The sequence below is a fragment of the Hermetia illucens genome, chromosome 1 (genome assembly GCF_905115235.1).
Source record: "Hermetia illucens chromosome 1, iHerIll2.2.curated.20191125, whole genome shotgun sequence".
Classification (NCBI taxonomy): domain Eukaryota; kingdom Metazoa; phylum Arthropoda; class Insecta; order Diptera; family Stratiomyidae; genus Hermetia; species Hermetia illucens.
The window spans coordinates 119,385,701-119,405,004 of record NC_051849.1 but is presented as its reverse complement, the minus strand read 5'-3'; the positions used below and the strand labels follow the sequence as shown (position 1 = coordinate 119,405,004).

At 39.3% G+C, this 19,304-nt stretch overlaps 1 protein-coding gene across 1 annotated transcript in view; it reads left to right on the top strand.

Moving 5' to 3' along the window:
* The first annotated feature begins 11,521 nt into the window (after nt 1-11,521).
* Nucleotides 11,522-19,304, top strand: part of LOC119659235 (ragulator complex protein LAMTOR2 homolog) — a 28,439-nt gene continuing 20,656 nt past the window's right edge. Inside the window, exon 1 of the mRNA XM_038067217.1 lies at nt 11,522-11,671. Within this exon, the coding sequence (XP_037923145.1) occupies nt 11,604-11,671 (68 nt within the window). The 5' untranslated portion in view covers nt 11,522-11,603. The remainder of the gene's footprint in view (nt 11,672-19,304) is intronic.

The window sequence follows — 19,304 nt, the reverse complement described above, 5'->3', positions numbered from 1 at the left end:
AATAAAATCATTTATTTTTTTTTATGTCTATGGAACAAGTTCCATAACTGGCGCAGTCGATGGTTCGGTTTTCTTTTTGCGAATCCTTCCAATCCAAGTATCGAAGGATTATAGGTAATCTATTCAGAAATTCGCGTAGTGGAACGAGAGAATATCGTCCCCGGAGAACCGGTCAACCTACAATATCTCAACTAATTTTAGGCTCAGTATGTTGCGTGTGGAAAGATTAAGGACCAGTTGCAGTCATCGGTTATCAAGGAATATGATAGCTCTCTCGCTGACGATGATGTAAGTGGATATCTCCTTGTCTAACCCATCCTTCTCACTCCTAGATTTAATGCGATTATAGTTTTTGTGTAAAGAGATATATAAATTGTGAAATCGGAAATAATAATTAAGTGAAATTCAATTCAGCAAGTACAATCGCGACTGAGTGACCTCGACAAGTGAATTAATAATTAGATCTCTAAAACGGAATCTTTGAACCATCTTATTAGACGTTGTTATACTCAATTCGTTTAGTCAGAATGACAACAAACGATAACGGTAGCAACCATGTTATCACTGCAAAGAAAATTTGTGAGGCTTTACGCGTCCCGGATGCGATCAAAGATCTACCAAAGTTCAGTGGTAATCCGAAATTCCTTTTTGAATTTCTCAATAATGTTGACGAAATTCGCTCACTTATTTCGTGTACAGAAGCCACTCCATATAGGAACCTATTATTACGATCTATCAGAAATAAACTTGAAGGATCGGCTAACGAAATTTTAAATATGTATAGAACCCCATTCAACTGGGCAACCATTAAACAAAATCTCATTCATCATTACGCCGACAAACGTAATGAAACTTCGTTAATTAGAGACCTTCACGGTATCAAACAAGGTAGCAAACCTGTTGAAAAATTCTACAACGAAATTATAGAAATATCTGCAACCATGACAAACTATGTTCAAATTCACGAACAAGACAATAATGTAGTGAAAGCAAAACAGAACTTATACACCGAAATGTGCCTAAACGCATTTCTATCAGGTCTAAAAGAACCTCTTGGTGCAACGGTACGAGCAATGAAGCCTGATAACCTTGCAACAGCATTTGCCTATTGCATTAAGGAGCAGAACATATCTTACGCAAGGTAAGATAACTCTGTACTCCGCATACCGCAATACGTCAGACCTACTAATAGAACACATTTAGCCCAAAACAACGCATTGAATCCGACCTTTAGACAGAGCAGCAGCAATTTACCCCAGGCAACGAAATTTCCGCAACATAATAATATACAAGTTAACCAATCGCTGCCCCAAAACCCCAACTATCAATTTAATAGGACAAACATTTCACAACTAACCAAAGCAGAACCAATGGAAATTGGATCTGCTAATACACCTCAAACTCGATCTCAAAACTCCAGGCAAAATGAATACCCACGGAACAATTTTTTCCACCCAACAGGACCAGCAAATTTCGTTTCTAAGGAACTATTCAATGTTTCTTCTTTAGAAAACTCAAATCCAGATATGAGCTCTAACGTTCAGGAACCAACACACTATTGTGACGAAGAATCCGATCAACTTTTCGTAAACGAAAATCAAGACTGGGACCCTTCACAAGATTTTAACCAATCACCTGAGTAAAATCCTTGTTACGAAATTGACAATCAAAATTTTTGGCAAATAGCCTCAAAGAGCCAATCGGCTACTTAGACGTCAATAAATATGGATCAGTCCTTCCATATATAAGTATAGCATCTCCGTTCGGTCGTCCCTTAAGACTTTTAATCGACACAGGAGCATCAGCTTCTTTCCTAAATCCAGAATTTGTTCGGTCAGAAGATTTGGAGGATGTCAATCCAGTAACAATAACGACAGTTTTCAATCAACATAAACTAAGCAAACGAATTACACTACCCAACTTCTTGGAATTTAACCAATATGAGTGTAGTTTCCTCATTTTTAAATTCCACAAATATTTCGATGGACTGTTAGGACTGGACATACTTTCTAAACTCGGAGCCAAAGTTGACCTTGAGAACAAGACACTCATAACAAAAAACGCAATCATACCTATTCTTTATAAACCCAACTTTGCATCCGCTAAATATACAGTGCCAGGAAATTCAAAAATTCTAGCCAAATTGCCCGTAGACGTAAAGGAAGGAGAAGTGTATTTACCTAAAACAGAAATCTCTCAAAATCTAACTATTTCCGAAGGGATTTATCTTACACAAAATTGGTTTACCATTGTCGAAGTAACCAACACATCGGATCTCGACGAAATTTCGTACTTGGACCAACCTCTTAAGGCCAAAGAATATGTCAAAGAAAATTTTTGTGAACTTAACAACTTCAACATTTATGTGAAGCCTTCGAACCAAATCACTCCTTGTATCATAAGTGATTGTATCCGAACGTCTCACCTGAATGAAGAAGAAAAAGACCAAATTATCAAAATCTGCAAGACATCTTCTTTAAACCTGGAGAACACCTTAGCTTTACAAATTCCATCAAACATCGTATTAGTACAACGGACGCCTTCGAACCAAATCACTCCTTGTATCATAAGTGATTGTATCCGAACGTCTCACCTGAATGAAGAAGAAAAAGACCAAATTATCAAAATCTGCAAGACATCTTCTTTAAACCTGGAGAACACCTTAGCTTTACAAATTCCATCAAACATCGTATTAGTACAACGGACGACGTACCGATACATACTAAGTCGTACAGATGTCCGTACGTACATAAAACTGAAGTCCAATCCCAAATTCAAGACATGTTGGAACAAAGAATAATACGGTCCAGCTTTTCACCTTGGAGCTCTCCAATTTGGATTGTTCCAAAAAAGAAAGACGCTAGTGGCAAGCAAAAATGGCGTCTAGTAATAGACTACCGTAAGCTAAATGAAAAAACCATCAGTGATAAATACCCAATTTCCAACATTAACGAAATCCTGGAAAAACTCGGGAGATGTCTATATTTTTCAACGATCGATCTGGCAAGTGGATTCCACCAGATTGAGATGGACCCTCGAGACATAGCTAAAACCGCGTTTACTGTAGAAGGTGGACACTATGAATTCATCCGCATGCCTTTTGGGCTGAAAAACGCCCCCGCTACCTTCCAAAGGGTCATGGAAAATATATTAAAAGATATCCAGGAAACCTCATGTCTTATCTACCTCGACAATATTATCGTCTTTTCCACGTCGTTACAGGAACATGTTGAAAACCTCAGAAAAGTGTTTGACAAACTAAAAGCAGCAAATTTCAAAATTCAACTGGACAAGTCCGAATTTCTAAAGAAAGAAGTCAGTTTCTTAGGTGACATCATTACAAGCCAAGGTGTTAGACCGAACCCCGACAAAATTGATGCTATTAGAAAATACCCTAACCCCAAAACCAAAAAAGAAATCAAGGCATTCTTAGGACTATTATTATTTATTATTATCTTAGGATATTAACAAAAGTTCATAAAGGATTTCGCTAAATTAACAAAACCTCTCACCGAATGTTTGTAAAGGATAGAACCATTGACTTAAACGAAAACTATGTCAGAACATTCGATTTTTGCAAACAGCTTCTCACCAACGAACTGATATTACAGTACCCAGACTTTTCCAGGCCATTTGTATTGACCACTGACACCAGTAATTTTGCTATTGGGGCTGTGCTGTCACAGGGACCTATTGGTACAGATAGACCAGTATGCTACGCAAGTAGAACCCTAACCGATACAGAAATAAATTATTCTACGTCGGAAAAAGAGCTTCTAGCAATAGTTTGGGCAACAAAATATTTCCACCCATACCTATTTGGTCGTAAATTTCAAATCGTAACGGATCATCAACCACTTCTATGGCTCATGAATCTAAAAGATCCTAACTCGAAGCTTATACGTTGGCGACTTAAGCTAGAAGAATTCGACTACCAAGTGATGCATAAAGAGGGGAAGCTAAACGCCAATGCTCTTAGCCGAATAAAACTGGCAAAAGACACCCCTCCCAGCACTGAAATTAACCTGCATACCCTAGCAAATCCCGATAGTGGAGACGCAAGCTCCACATGCGCAACCATTCACTCAGCTCCAGAAAACCTCGACGACCACATATACATTTCAGAACGTCCATTGAACGAATTTAATATTCAATTAATCCTGGAAACCCACAGTGGACCCCCTTCTAATTCCACCGAAATCTTGTTCAAAAATAAACAACGACGCACCATTAAGAAAACATAACAGAATTATTTAAAAAATTCTTAACACCCAATAAAATCAATGCCATATTCACAGATGACGAAACATTTAAAACCCAAGAAGCATACTCCAAATTCTTTTCGAGAAGCAAGATTTTCAAACTACTCCGATGTACGACAATACTGACTGACGTAAGAGAAAACGACCAACAAGACAGAGTAATTAACGAATATCACAATAAAAACAACCATAGGGGAATCAACGAAGCAACAGCTCACCTCAAATGAGGTGTGTCAAACATTAGAATACGACAGAAATCCTCCAAAAATCAGATTTGAAAAACCCCCGACACCTTGTAAACCTTTAGACATAGTTCATATCGACGTTTATGCTATAAACCATAAAAACATTCTCACCATAACTGACAAATTCTCAAAATTCATCGCAGCCTACACACTAGTTGCCCAAAACAGCCTCACGATAATCAAGTCCATAAGCCTTCACGGCATTCCAAAAACGCTGGCAGCAGATCAAGGAGTTGAATTTACAGCTAATCTTTTCAAGGATTTCTGTTCACAATATGATATTCAACTGCATCTCACGTCATTCGCCCAGAGCACTAGTAATGCCCCTGTGGAAAGATCACATTCAACCCTAACGGAAATATCCCGAAATATCTACAATAAAGTAACAAACAAAGACCATGACGACATCCTGAATGAGGCTGTGATAACGTACAATAATGCCATTCATTCAGCAACCGACCACACTCCTTACGAATTATTCACGGGACAAACACACGAGTTCCTCGAAACTGTCAAATTGAATAACGAGCACGAATTCTTACAAAAACTCAATGAATTCCGTCAACTAATTTACCCAACTATCAAGGATAAACTTCAACAAGCCGTAGAGAAAAATATAGACAAACTAAATAAAAAACGAGAACTCCCACACCTTTCGATGAACACGAAATTGTTTTCCGTAAAGAAAACAGAAGAAACAAATTAACTCCCCCATTCAGTAAACAAATAGTAAAAAATAATAATAAAGTAACAATTATCACCCATAAATACACAAATCTAAATTGAAGAAAAAACGCAAATTTCAGGCTGACAATGACGCTGCGACAGAAACTAGAATTCACGACCTACAGAACAACCAGGGACTTCTACCACTACAACTGGGGAACGCGAGAAATAAGATTGGACATAACAACTTTATACCCATCATAAACCTTCAATCTTACACAATCACCGTGGAAGAAATACGACATTCACTTAATAAACTTGGCAGCATACATGAACTTGATAATACTTTAGCTACCACAAATCTTAAACTCAATGAACTACAATTAAAACTGAACTCCCTCTTACCGAAAAGAAGGAATAAACGAGGACTTATAAACGGACTAGGGATAGCTATAAAATTCCTTACTGGTAACATGGATGCTAACGATGCTATTAGGTTAAACGAACAGATTAAAAATGTGATCGCCACACAGTCGAAATCCAAAGATGCAATTGATCGTCAAACTTTACTTAATAATAAAATCATACAAAGATTCGAAAACATAACCAATCATATAAATTCACAAGAGAAAATAATATCGAACTATTTGAAACTCAACGAGAACACAATTTATAACCAAATAAGAAGAGAACACGAATTCCTTCAAAACATACAATTTTTAAACCAACTAAATTATCACATCGATATTTTACACGACCACTTATCCGACATCGCAGAAGCGATTATACTTGCAAAATTGAACATAATTTCAAAACAAATCCTTACTTCTGAGGAACTTTCCGAAATTCATGATACTTAAAACAAAAAATCCCAATAGAATCAGTAGAATCTTTATATGAATTTTTGAACCTCCAAGCTTACATAAATAGCACTAACATCATATTTAATGTACAAATACCCACCTTTCGGAGTGAAAATTATTCCTTTTTTCACCTTATACCTGTCCCTACACCAAACCACCTAAAAATTATAACAAAGCCCTATGTAATCCTACACCGTAACGATATCCAACTTTTCGACGAGAGATGTCCCAAAATTGAAAACACCTTCTACTGCCTAAAACCTCCGTACCAAGGAAATAAGGAAACTTCTCAATGCATCAGTGACCTAATCCAAAACAAACCCTCAAACTGTGAATTCATCGAAGGAAATGGAGGAACGGAGATTTTTCAACCTGAAGATAACTACATTCTTATCACCAATAGCCCTGGAATCCCAATCGAATCCTCATGTCCATTCGCCCCGAAAAATGTGTCAGGTACCATACTTATACACTTCGAAGGCTGCAACATCCGAGTAAATAGAGTCACCTACGAGGGTCAACCAAAGAAGTTCTGGGATGATATAACTGTGCATATAACATCCTTCGGTAAAACGAAACCTACATCAGTTAGACACAACTTCACGATCAAATCATTGCCCATATTCAAATTCCTACTCCTACAAAGTGTGACAAACAAGAAGCATATACTCACCTTCGTGCTCTTAGGCTCCCACGGATTCATCATCTGTGTAGTCATAATATACATCCAACAATCCGCAACAGCAACCACTAAAGCACAGTTCCTGTTCCCGACGCTCTATTCCAAAGGGGGAGGAGTTACGTCAACGACCCCATCATAATCACCCGATGCCAATACATGATCCACGCCAATGACCCCAATGCGAACTTCGATACCAACACATGCCATGCTAACTCATCAGATTGCCACACATGTCATGCACTCTACTTAAAATCGCACTCTTTTATTAAAATCGGTTTACTGTCTGTCTGTCTGTCTGTCCGTCTGTCTGTCCGTCACACGCATTTTTCTCGGAGACGGTTATAGCGATTGACACCAAATTTGGTAGAAAGGTGGGAACTGTGAACGCTCACGCATACAGTGAATTACATCCTTTTACGTCGAATTTAAGGGGGGGGGGGGGGTCCCCATACATGCAAAAGGGGGGTGTACATTTTTTTTTCATCAAATATAGTCATGTGGGGTATCAAATTAAAGGTCCCGATTAGTACTTTTCAAAGCCGATCTTAGTTTTGACATTCGTTGGAAGGGTGGGGAGCGCGGGGGGTGGAAAGTGATCACTTCTTTAAGGGGGCCATTCTCAGAAACTACCAAACCGAAAAATCTGAAAAAAATCAGGAGGCTGCCACTATATGGTGCCTGCGCTCCGAAATACCTTCCATGCCGATATCTGTTTAAATAAAGTTAATAATAGTATATTACTACAATTTTTTGTAATTGGTTGGAAACCCCCCTTAAGTTCACCCTAGTACCATGAAATTTTGCAGTGATATAGGCTACAATAGAGCATGATCATACCAAGTTTGGTGGAAATCGCACTATTACTAACAAAGTTATAATACCTCAAATTTGTTGCTTCTTTGAAAATTGAAGACTATGAATGTCAGTGAATGTCAGAAAGTGGATACTCTCACATAATATATGGATATATTACGTGCTACGTACTAAGAAATACACAAAACCTTTCGTACCTGAAGCGTCCAGCTTCCGGTTTCCCGACTTGTTTGTAAATATAATATGTTAACGCACTGCACGCACACGCACCTGAGTAAGCATAATTGTAATATTATAAATGATGCACTCAATTAACGTAAAGGCAGTTATTGTATTGTATTGCATTCGCATTGATGTGAATAAACGTCTAAAAATAAAATCATTTATTTTTTTTTATGTCTATGGAACAAGTTCCATAAATCGCGCGCCCTCGCTGCTCCGTTCCGTTCCGCTTATTTCTAACGACAAACGTTTAGCTCTCCACAAACTCTTCGAGGATTCCGATCCCAATCTCGCTCTCCTAAACTAAAGCAGACTGGGGGAAGCCCCAAATGTAAAACTACATGCTCCTGATTACATTACTTTCCGCAGTGACACACAGCCATCCTAGTGAGAGCGGGACTTAGGGCAAATAGCATCCCATCGGCTGAACTGGCATCAAACTGCTTGTTAGCAGTAGTCAAACTACCTGTTAAGATTGGAGGCGTCTTTCGAGTCCTAATCGGCTCTCTCTACTTCCCGGACGACCACCTCTCTTCCATTCTGTCCGAACTCTGAGAAATCGCGGCCAGTTTCGACGTTTTCATCTTCAGCGGTCACCTCAACGCAAGGCACATAGTGCCATCTTTTCCGCCTCTCAGCATGTATCACTAGATGCTCCTCTTTGGCATCTCATTCCGACCAACATGCTCTCGGCCGCTCTCTGCATCTACAGCAAATACCCCTTTCCCTCCACCATCCGCATAAATGCAGATCTTTCAATTCAACTGGGACGACTTTTAGCGCGACTTATCCAGTGCGCTTGGTGCTCCCTTGGAATAATCGCGCATCTACTCTAATGATGAGCTGGACGTTTACATGCGGAAACTCAACTCTGCCTTCGAAACTACAATCGACAAACACGCTCCAGTTAAAGAGACTGGCTACTACAAATACGAGTGCCTCTCCTCCTCAACCCTCCTCTTAGTCCACGATAGAAATAGACTACTGCAGCACAGAAAACAATTATTTCACCGGCTAAGGAACAGACAAAACGCGCTCGAAATCAGAGGAACAGAACGAGTCATCTGAGGTATCGGCTGCACAGGTTGTTCAATAGTTATGTTTACAGGTGACGGTCCAGCCTCTCTTTCTTCACTTTGGATACTGATAGTACTAGGGCTTTGCGCTCTTCGGGGTCACCAATTTAACTTTAATAGTCCAATTCTTTGCAAACCACTATTTTTAGGTACACCGGAACATAGACTAGGTTTTTACAATCAATACTCGATAGATTTAACAATTAGACTTTATTAATTAATTTATTTAAAGAATGAAGAAAGAATGAAGTGACTATTTACACGTTAGAGGCAGAAGAGAATTATCTCGCTTCATGTGTTTCTTTTCTGCCCCTAACTCATGGCACACTTTTCTCGCTAGTCTTCCACTCCCGTGGCGAGCTCTACAAAGTGGATGGTTCCGCGCCATCTATTTGTTCGCATTCGCAACATTCGAAATAAATTTCGAATGCTGCAAATCCTGCCTCGCCACATGTTCAGCAAAATCAATGGAAATATTCGATCCGAACTGAATTTCATCCTACAAGAAATTCCTGAAATCCCTCAAACCTGCCCGCTAGTTTTCTCAATAATTAATCGATTGGCTGGAAGGAAAAAATCTTCTCTCAGTGTCAACTGCTACCCGATAAAAATAGGCAACCTTCAGATTCACTCCCCTGAGGAAAAAATATCCACTTGCGTTAACTACTTCAGCCACTTATTCAGAGCCAGATTGCCCGCGGTCCCCACTACTGTCAACGATAAAAGGTTGAACTTGGAAGGATCTTACCTTTGCCCCTTTTCCCCCAGCTGCCCGGCTGATATAGTCAGAATCGGCCCATTCGCCTCTTTCTTTACTTTCCTAGAAGAAGTCGTTCCGGCAGTCATTCCTCCCGCAGGTGTAAATCACCTTTCATTATATTTTAACTAGTCTAAATTAAGTCAATCAATATCAATTTGCCTGTACAATATGTGATTTCTGTAAACATTAACTTCTCCACTGAATTAAGGTCCTTCCTTCTACCAGGATGAGGCTCCTCAATCCATGCTCCTGCAATCTCACAGTCGTCTTCATCGTTCCCGCCTTTGGTCACTGTCCTTGCACAGGCCCAAATCGAGTAAAAGGTAGCCCTCTCTCGGGTTCTCGTCACAGTCCTAACGAGAAAGGACTGCGCTTTACTCAAATTCCGTCGCTCAATCCTGTCTATCAGTGCCTAAAAACTCTCATTCTTTCGTTTTCCAGTACGGAGTATTATTTTGTGTTATCTGTTTTCTTAGATTTAAGCATATGCCACAGTTAGATACGTCTAGCTACCACACTCCCTCTTGCCCCTCAAGGGGGGAAATTAGTGCGAGTACGCACGATTTCAAATTGTTTTGCCCTTGAGCATGAGCGATATGTAACCAAAATCCGATCAGCTGTGTTTGATATACCGCCCGGACAACTTTCTGCTATATGGGTGAGTACGGCAGTAGTACCAGAATAGCAAAAGCTCACCGATCTCTCTCTTACCAATACGAATTGACGAAGATTATGCCCTTTCCTTGTTTAGCGTCTCTGATGTGCACAGATAAGCTTCTGCAGCGCATTCGTAAGTCGGGTTATTTTAGTGTGGATACTGCCTATAGTAAATCTACTGTGCATATGGTATGTCAAGAGAGCATTGGCATTCACCGCTTCTTCACTTTCTGTCATGTCACCGGCTAGGCCGGATATTTCCGTAGGTTAGCGCTACATACTTAATTAATCACACTTGAGCTTTCAATCTTTGTACCACACATGCATTTATGTATCTTTGCATTTATGCATCTTCTTGTGCGGAAAATAGTAGAAGTGCCGTTATGGCCTAAACACAACAGCGAGCCGACTGCGTCCGTCCACAGTGATAGAGCTGTCTAATGAAGTTCATTACATGGACTTGTATGAGGCAATATACAATAAGTGCGTTGCGCAATGCGGCACGCAAAAAAGTTTGGAAAATCGAACTCTTGCGTTGCGTTAGAGAGAGTTTGTTGGGTCATGTGCAATATGGCGGCGCTTACCGTTCTCGGCAGTTACATTTGAATGTGAATAGTTAGCCTGAATTCGTTCAGGAAAGTGTTGAAGGCACTAATTGAATTGCAAGTGCTACTTAGGAATGCAACTATCATTATTTCCGAATCTTCCATTCATAAAAGCAGAATTTCAGCCGGAGGTAAGCGCACTCTTGGCGGCATCAATTGCATGATTGAATTAGCATAATAAACGCATGCTGGTTCATTTTCCGCGCACAAATTCGCGGCATTGCAATTAATATTCACGTTTTTGCTATTACCGATTGCATCTTGCTACTGGTTTGACTGCGCGGGTGGCTTGCAGAACATCGCGCGCAGCACCCTACATTATAATTATGCTGAATTGTCCATGTATCAAAAACTTGTAATAGGAATTAGAAATAAATATATATAATTACAAATACATATATGCAATATATGCAAGTTATGATTTCCAAATTAGTGCGTTCGACAGTTTTCTAAACGAATTCATGCTAATTGATCTCAATCAAATGTAACAGCCGAAAACAATAAGCGCCGTCATACTGCAAACGGCTATTATCTGCTATCGCACCGAAACATGCCGACGTGGAGCGATCTTTCCCGACATTGAATCTTCATTATACATTGAAGCTGCGTGCCGGCCGCAGTGTCACTCACTGCGGGACGCACGCAGCGGAATTGTATTTCGGCCATTACTTTCGTGCACGTCAAACATTCAGAGAGTATTCGTCAACGAGGTGTGTGCCATTGACTTTTGCTTGTTGAGAAAATATCGCATAATGTTAAAAGCGAAAGTATTGACCGAAATTCTCGCTCAGGCCAATTCCGGAGGTGTCGAGAACACACTGTAAGTACTCTAGATTCTTCACGAATTTTTCGTAATATACCCAAGAATACTATTACTACCAAAATATTGGAAGAAGCATGTGTCAATGCTTATTCGTTGGCATCCATAATTGCGTGTAACGGTTTCAGCATTCAAAATAGCCTTTTAGTGTCCTCCGGTGAAATGTCTGCCCATTATTCACACAAAGCATTTTCGGAAATTTCTTACGGGTCAGTCTTGTTTTGCACTTTTTACTAAGAAAATTCCTAGAAATGATGAGATGGAATGACGTCTGTCGTAGTCCGCTTTGCGAGGCTTGTGAACGTTAATTGGAACGCAGAAGTACATTACACAGGCATATGAAGTAATATACAAGTCCGATGCGCAATGTGTCACGCAAAAAAAGTTCGGAAAATTGAACTTTTGCACATACTTCCGGCTTAAATTCAATTTTTAAGAATGGAAGCGACGGGACTAATGCAAGTGACATCAATTTAAACTTACAAATCTGCAAAGTTGATAAAAGTTCCTTCATTATGGTTACTTTCAAATGGCATGTAAAAGTGATGGCTCAATTATGCAAAATTGAGTATATATTTACTTACGAATTACGCATTAATTGATATGGCACAAATTCATTTAAATATGGTAGTTTTAAATGCGAACAATGGAAAATTAATGCGCCAAAGCACGAGAACTATCATATTTTCCCCCCTTTTAATGCATAATATTTTTAAATTACCCATAATTAAGCCCGTTATTTTTATATGTCATTTGAAAGCTAACATAATCAAGCAGCTCTTGCCAACTTTGCAGGTTTGTAAGTTTAAAGTGCTGTTACAATAACGCATATTAAAATTTAGATAAAAAATCGACTTTGAAATTTTCTTCAATTTTTTAACCGTTATATCTTTGAAGTGATGATCTTTGTAATTGAAAAAAATTATAAGAAATTTTATGTAGTTTCTGAAAATGGTATCAAATCTGGGATTAAATTATTGAGGAAGTGGGAAATTGTGATTTTGTAGGTAAACTCACGCTTTTTATCAACGAAAAAGGCTATAACTCCGTAATGGTTAAGGATAGAGCACCCATTCCTGGGATCAATTTTCCTCAAACATGCTATCCACTATTAAAATGTGTACCATCACTAACGGGGCACCCTTTATAAGTTGTACGGTTGAGAACATGGTTGCGCTGAGTTTGATTATGTATGTTTCACGTGTATATTTGATGATTTGATTCAGTTGGAAATAACGCATCTATTCCGAGGAGAATGCAACCTCCAAGTATTGAGTCGGGTCGATTTTTTCCACATCATGTTTGTCATTTGAAGTGTTTGATGAGGACATGTCGTTTTGTTGATGCTTTCAAAAATTTCGTCAAGAACGCAGTTTGGATGCTGGCTGATGCTATGCAGCGTATCGACTATACAATAGCGCTTGAACACAGACTCAGCTTTAACGATTTCAAAATTTCTAACTTAGCTTTTGCTTTAGTTAAGGTTGCAATTACGGCCGATCATGGAGATAATTAAAAATGTGGCCGGCTACCTGCCAAAATTGCGTTAAGATCCGATTCTGATCTACTGCGCCACACCACCTCACAACAGCGAATACCTTAGATATATGGTTGACCTTGTCAATCACTCAGTTCAGCATTTTGCTACTGTCTACTGGGCGTCTTTTAAACTGTCATTGTTCGCCCAACTTGCCGAGATCAGCATAGATTTCATCGTTTGCTCCAAAGATTTCTTGGAGTACCTTCCCCAAGAGTCCACGTTTTCTTGTTTCAATCCAAGGCTCCAATGCGTCTTTGGTTTTGTTCCGATTCACAGCGTACCGCCGCTTGTAATTGCAGTCCTTGGTGGCATGTGGTGAATGTGTACCGCCGTACCTGACGGGCATTGTCTAAATCGATTACGATCTCGTCGTTCGGCAGATTGTCGTTGATACGAAGATCTCCTTTGATCAGTTATACCGTACCTAGGTGCTCTACACTGCAGTGCCAAAGAATTATGAATACTAAGATATGTTGATATGTTGCCTTTTCAACTGTGAAATAAAATAAATTATGCTTCAAAACGGACAAAAAGGAATGAATTTATTAATATGGGCGGTTTTAAATAAAATACGCTGACTTTTATTTAGAAATTATTAATATTTTACCCATTCAGCTTTGTTTCAATATGCCCCGCATATTCGAACCCAAGGTTCAATGCATTAAGAAATACGTGGGTTGCTCGGGCATTCTTCGCGAATATTTTGTGTTAAAACTTTCTTCGTATGGTTTTGCTTCGCACGTTTTGTTTTAAACAATCCAACCATTTTCAGTTGGGTTGATATCAGGAGATTTTGGTGGTCAAGGAAAAACAGTTATGTTTCGTTCGGGTAAAAACTTCTTGCATAAAGGTTGTAGAATCTCCATTGGTTTCCATTAGTTGTTTAGTTCCTTAATAGTAAATGGCTACTGATCGATGTGACGGTTTTCACCTTGGTGCAGCATCCAATTGTTAACTCGTTCGTCCCACGGTAACGGGCAAACGTTGACGATGATTACGACTCTAACTAAGCCATCGGTTCCAGGGCGCAACTTTTATGATCCTGCCCAATGGGAAAGGCATTGATAGGCAATTCTCAGCCTCGATGATCATACAGTCACTTTCATGTATATTTTTGTTTGCTGTAAAACATTTCGTCCTTTGTTGAAGTTCTGTTTAGTACGCCAGATTCCATCGTTGCCAAAATTGTTTTGATTTTTGCATTAACTCCCAGTTATGCGTGAGTCTACCCCCAATATTGTCATCTGGAACTTCAAATAAATTATGCGTTTGGGTTCCCCCTTTAAAATCCAATATTTTTCGCGAGTTGTTTTGAAGAACAACTGCGCTCCTCCGTGAAGCGTTAAACGATGATGATGTTTGATTATCAGATTAGTGAAATGTCCTCTTGACAGTATAATAGGATTTTTCTTGCTTTCACATATCAAATTCTCTCTCCCGTCCTGAGCAATCGCTGTGGGTTTAATCTTAGCAGTGGACTAGATTTTAGGATTAGATCTGCAACTAATCTAATTTCATCGGGAAAAGCGTTACCTTGTACCGTCCGCACACAAATCTTTTCAACGTCCCGTAATTCATCTGTGAACGCGGTTTTGTGTATTGCTTACATGGGCAAATTTTAGTGGCCCTTCGCCCCATTTATACTTAACTAGTAACGTTTATGGATTTAGTTCGTTAGACATTCACTTTAGTATGATATTGACATTCAAAGTCTTAGAATGCATGAAGTTTGCACAAAAGTAACAAATTTGACTTATTATAACTTTGTTAGTAATAGTACGATTTTCATCAAAGCTGGCGGTATCATACCCTATAGTATAACCTATGTAACTTCAATGTTAATGATTCTAGGATAAACTTAAGGGGGTTCCCAGTGAATTTATAAAAGATATTCTTATAATAAATATGTTAATATATTATTATTAACTTTATGTAAACCGGTGGTGGTATGGAGAGTATTTTGAGGCTTAGATACCACGTGCATGGACCACCATATTTTTTTCAGATAATTGCGTTCGGCAGTAACTGACCCTTTTCGGACCTCGGCATTCCTCCCCTATGCAACCAATGTCAAAACTAATACCGCCTTTCCAAAGTTCAACTCGAGGCCTTTCATTTGATACTCTACACGACTATACTCGGTGAACAAAACTGTACATCCCCCTTTTACATGTGCGGGGACGCCCCCTTTTACATGCACAGAGACGCCCCCTTTTGCATGTACGGGGACGCCCCCTCAAACTCAACGTGAAATCATGTTATTCCCTCGATGCAAAGAGATTCACCTTTCTACCAGATTTCGTATCAATAGGAGTAATCGTTTCTGAGATATAAGGTGTTATAGACAAACAGACAATAAACCAATTTTGATAAGGTTTTGTTTTACACGAAACCTTAAAATCACTGAGCAATTAGAAGTAAATGTTAGTCCTACTTTCAATTATTGTATTATTGCAACCGAACATTGCAACAGTTGAAGTATAAAGACTGCACCATTGACTTTTACTAAACACGGATGTGGTTTAGAATTCAAACTTTATATGAGCATTCAGAAGGAATTTTATATGTTACTGATTAACTGTAAATATTTAAAATTTTGCTAAATTTTTGAAAATATCTATCGGCCTTTAGCTCCATATCACATTCGTGGTTACTAAAAGTTTTAAGTGTACAAAATCAACCCGAATGTGTTTTTTCTCATAAGAACAATGATGAACAATTGGAGCTCGAAGCTATCGACATCCTCACAAACGTCAGGGGAGACACCAATCAGGCGTCGCATATTTAAGCCCCCTGTAGTTCTGCTTGACTTTGAATCCGCTATCTTACCATCCAAGTTAAACATGGTATACTTGTATTGTCGAAATGTACATTTAAATTTATTGTATATTAATTAATTAATGATTGAAGGCAAGACGAAGCAACATCAGCACCAAAAACCAAAGAACGAATAATATTGAATCGTACTGGTCAAACGAAAACAATGAAGATAGAAGAATACAACTTTGAGACCGTTGATAATTTCTCCTATCTAGGGCCGAAAATCACAACCGATAATAGTTATGACGATGAAATCCGCGCACGGTTGTTATCTGCCAACAGAGCCTATTTCAGCTTACAAAAACTGTTTCGCTCGCAACGTCTCACCATAGGGTCAACATTTTTACTGTACAAGTTTTCCTCGGTGGCCTCGGTTTTTAGCGAAAAAAAAACTGCAAACTCTTGGACGCATTCGAGAGAAGAATTCTCCGAAGAAGTTTTGGCCTCCTACATGAGAATGGACGATTCCACGTCCTACATATCTAGAAATTTATGAGCGATACCCCGACCGTCTGGTTGTGGATAAAATCCGACTCAACAGGTTGGGGTGGGCGGGTAACCTAATCCGTATGGATGAGGATGATCCAGCCCGGAAAGTCTATAAGCGCAATATCTATGGTAGCAAAAGAAGACGAGGCAGACCCTACCTGAGATGGATATCGACATGCAACTGGTTTTGGAGAAATGTCGCAAAAACAATTCTTTGTGGGAAACACACCGACAATGAAGGATACGGTCAAAATAACATCCAAATTAAGGGCATAGATTCGGACGTCTACGAATGCCTCGACATATTGCAAGCAAACAAACCTGCTGTGGCAATAATGAAATCTTGTCCTTAAAACTGAGCTGTTCGAGAAAAATAAAATCATCGAAATCAACACGTTCGCCATTCCTTCCCTTGTATATACTTTCGGTGTGATACAGTGGAGTAATATCGATTCAGAATCTTTCAATAGACGGGTAAGGGTAGTTCTTGCAAACAACAACATTCACAATAGAGCTGCCGAGACATTGAGGATCACTATCCACGTCACCAGGGAGGAAGGTAGCGAAGAACTTGATTTAAAAACATTACAATACATTACAATATAATGTGTATTGTCTTCGTCAGTCTTTCTTTGAGAAACAATCCTCCAGATAATTACATTAGGCTACCGTCATGGCAAATAAATTGTCTCCTTTGAACCTGAAAAACAGATCCGATGTTGACTGTTACTTCAGTTCAACACAAGATCAACAAGTGGAAACCTATTCACGGGGGTCATATAAAGAATTTGTTGCTGCCAGGCATTAACATCTAAGCATCTAACAAATGGTTAACTAACGGTTTGTTACCATATAAGACCGAATCATTCTCAACTTCATTTTAGGATGCTTCGCTCCCAACAAAAAATTACAAACGGTACATTCTTCGTGACTGCTCCATCACACATGCCAATTGTAGGTTACGCAACTGTGAAGAGAAGACAATCCAGCACATGTGATTTGCGTGCAGGATGTTGAGCAGTATCGAGCACACCAGCCGTTATAATTCCGTCTACAAGATTCTCCATCAAAACCTTGCGTTGAAATATAACTTAGTGGCAACCTACCATCCTTACTATAAGTATACTCCGCAGAGAATCTTGAAAAATTATCGGACCAAACTACTGTGGGATCACACTATTGCCACCAATCACAGTGTTAATCACAATAAACCCGATCTCTTTCTGCTTCTGAAGGAAGAACGAACGTCCTTCATAATCAATGTAGCCGTACCGTTGAACCGGAACATTGTTGAAAAGCAGCACGAAAAAACTACGGCCCCTTGACGGACGATATAAGACAGGCTTCGGGACTACAAAAGACCGAAGTAGTCCCAGTGGTAATTTCAGCAACGGGATTAGTTTGCGCAAATTGCCAAGAAAGACACCCAAAAGAGCATTTATTAGAACCAATTGATAACCAACAATACGTATCATGCGTAAACAGGTTTTCGAAATATACCTATCTGCATCACATACCAAACAAATTGGATATCCAAACGCAATTGGAGCAAATATACATAACTTTTTCCCCATTGATAGAAATCATAAGACACCTAAGTACACAAAATAATACCACCCCTCGAGATGGGATATATAACGGAATATATGAGCACAATAACACCAAATAATAGAAAACCCGTAGAAATAGATTTTAACCAAGAAAAGTGTAGACACCTAGCAAAACAATTAATAAATGTTCAACAAAAAACTATAAGTTACGAAAACAAAGTGAGAACAAATAAAATCTTGCAGTTGAAATCACAAATATCCGCTAATGATCATAGAAGGGATAAAGCACAGAAAAGATATAAAAATAGCATTAGCAATCAAAACAACACAAATGGCCCACTGCCACCAGTGAGATTTGAACCGCAACCTTCCGTACGACAGGCTGGTGCTCTAACCACCCAGCTATCTGGATCAAATAATGCATTTTATAATGTGTAATAACCTTTTCTTTACCCCTTTAGATGGCCTGTCCCTTCTTTTTATTATTATACAACCTGTCCTTTCTTGTTATTATTATACATCCTGTGCTTTCTTTTTATTATTATACATATTGTCCTTCCTTTAAATATATATCTTTATTAAGTAAATTTCTTCCCTATTTTGTTTTACACAATCAACTCAATGTGCAATTACCTTAAATTTGCATTCGGGCGAAGTGATTGTAACAGAGGGGAATGATCTGCCGTATCCGTCAACGTGCGTACGTTGCTTTCAACCAAGAGTCGGCACGAGCTCCGAAGTTCAAGGCGGATTTTAACGGGAACGAGACGATTTTACCCGTGGACAGCTGATCAACGACCAGTGAACCGGCAACGGCACTGGCATTGCATTCGCATTCGCTCTCACCTGATTGTTAGAAGGGGTTGTAGGTAGTGTCGTTATTCGAGCTCGAAGTACTATGCCAACGAAATAGTGGCCCGAGTCCATATCGACCCTCCTATATGTTCTGACATTCATCAAGGCTGAGGGGTGGCGTTCAATTAGCACACGGTCAATTTGGTTGACAGTGGTCCCGGCTGATGAGGCCCACGTCTGTTTGTGAACCGCTTTCCGCCCAAACCAGGTATTTTCGACAACAATTTCGTGCGATACTGGTAACTGAATAATCCGCGGTCCGTTATCATTGGTGTCCCTATGCAAGCTATGGGAGCCAACGTATCGCCTGAATATGGGCCCCATCCCTACTTGACTGTTGAACTGATTTTGATATCTATCATACTTGGGGCAGGCTTCG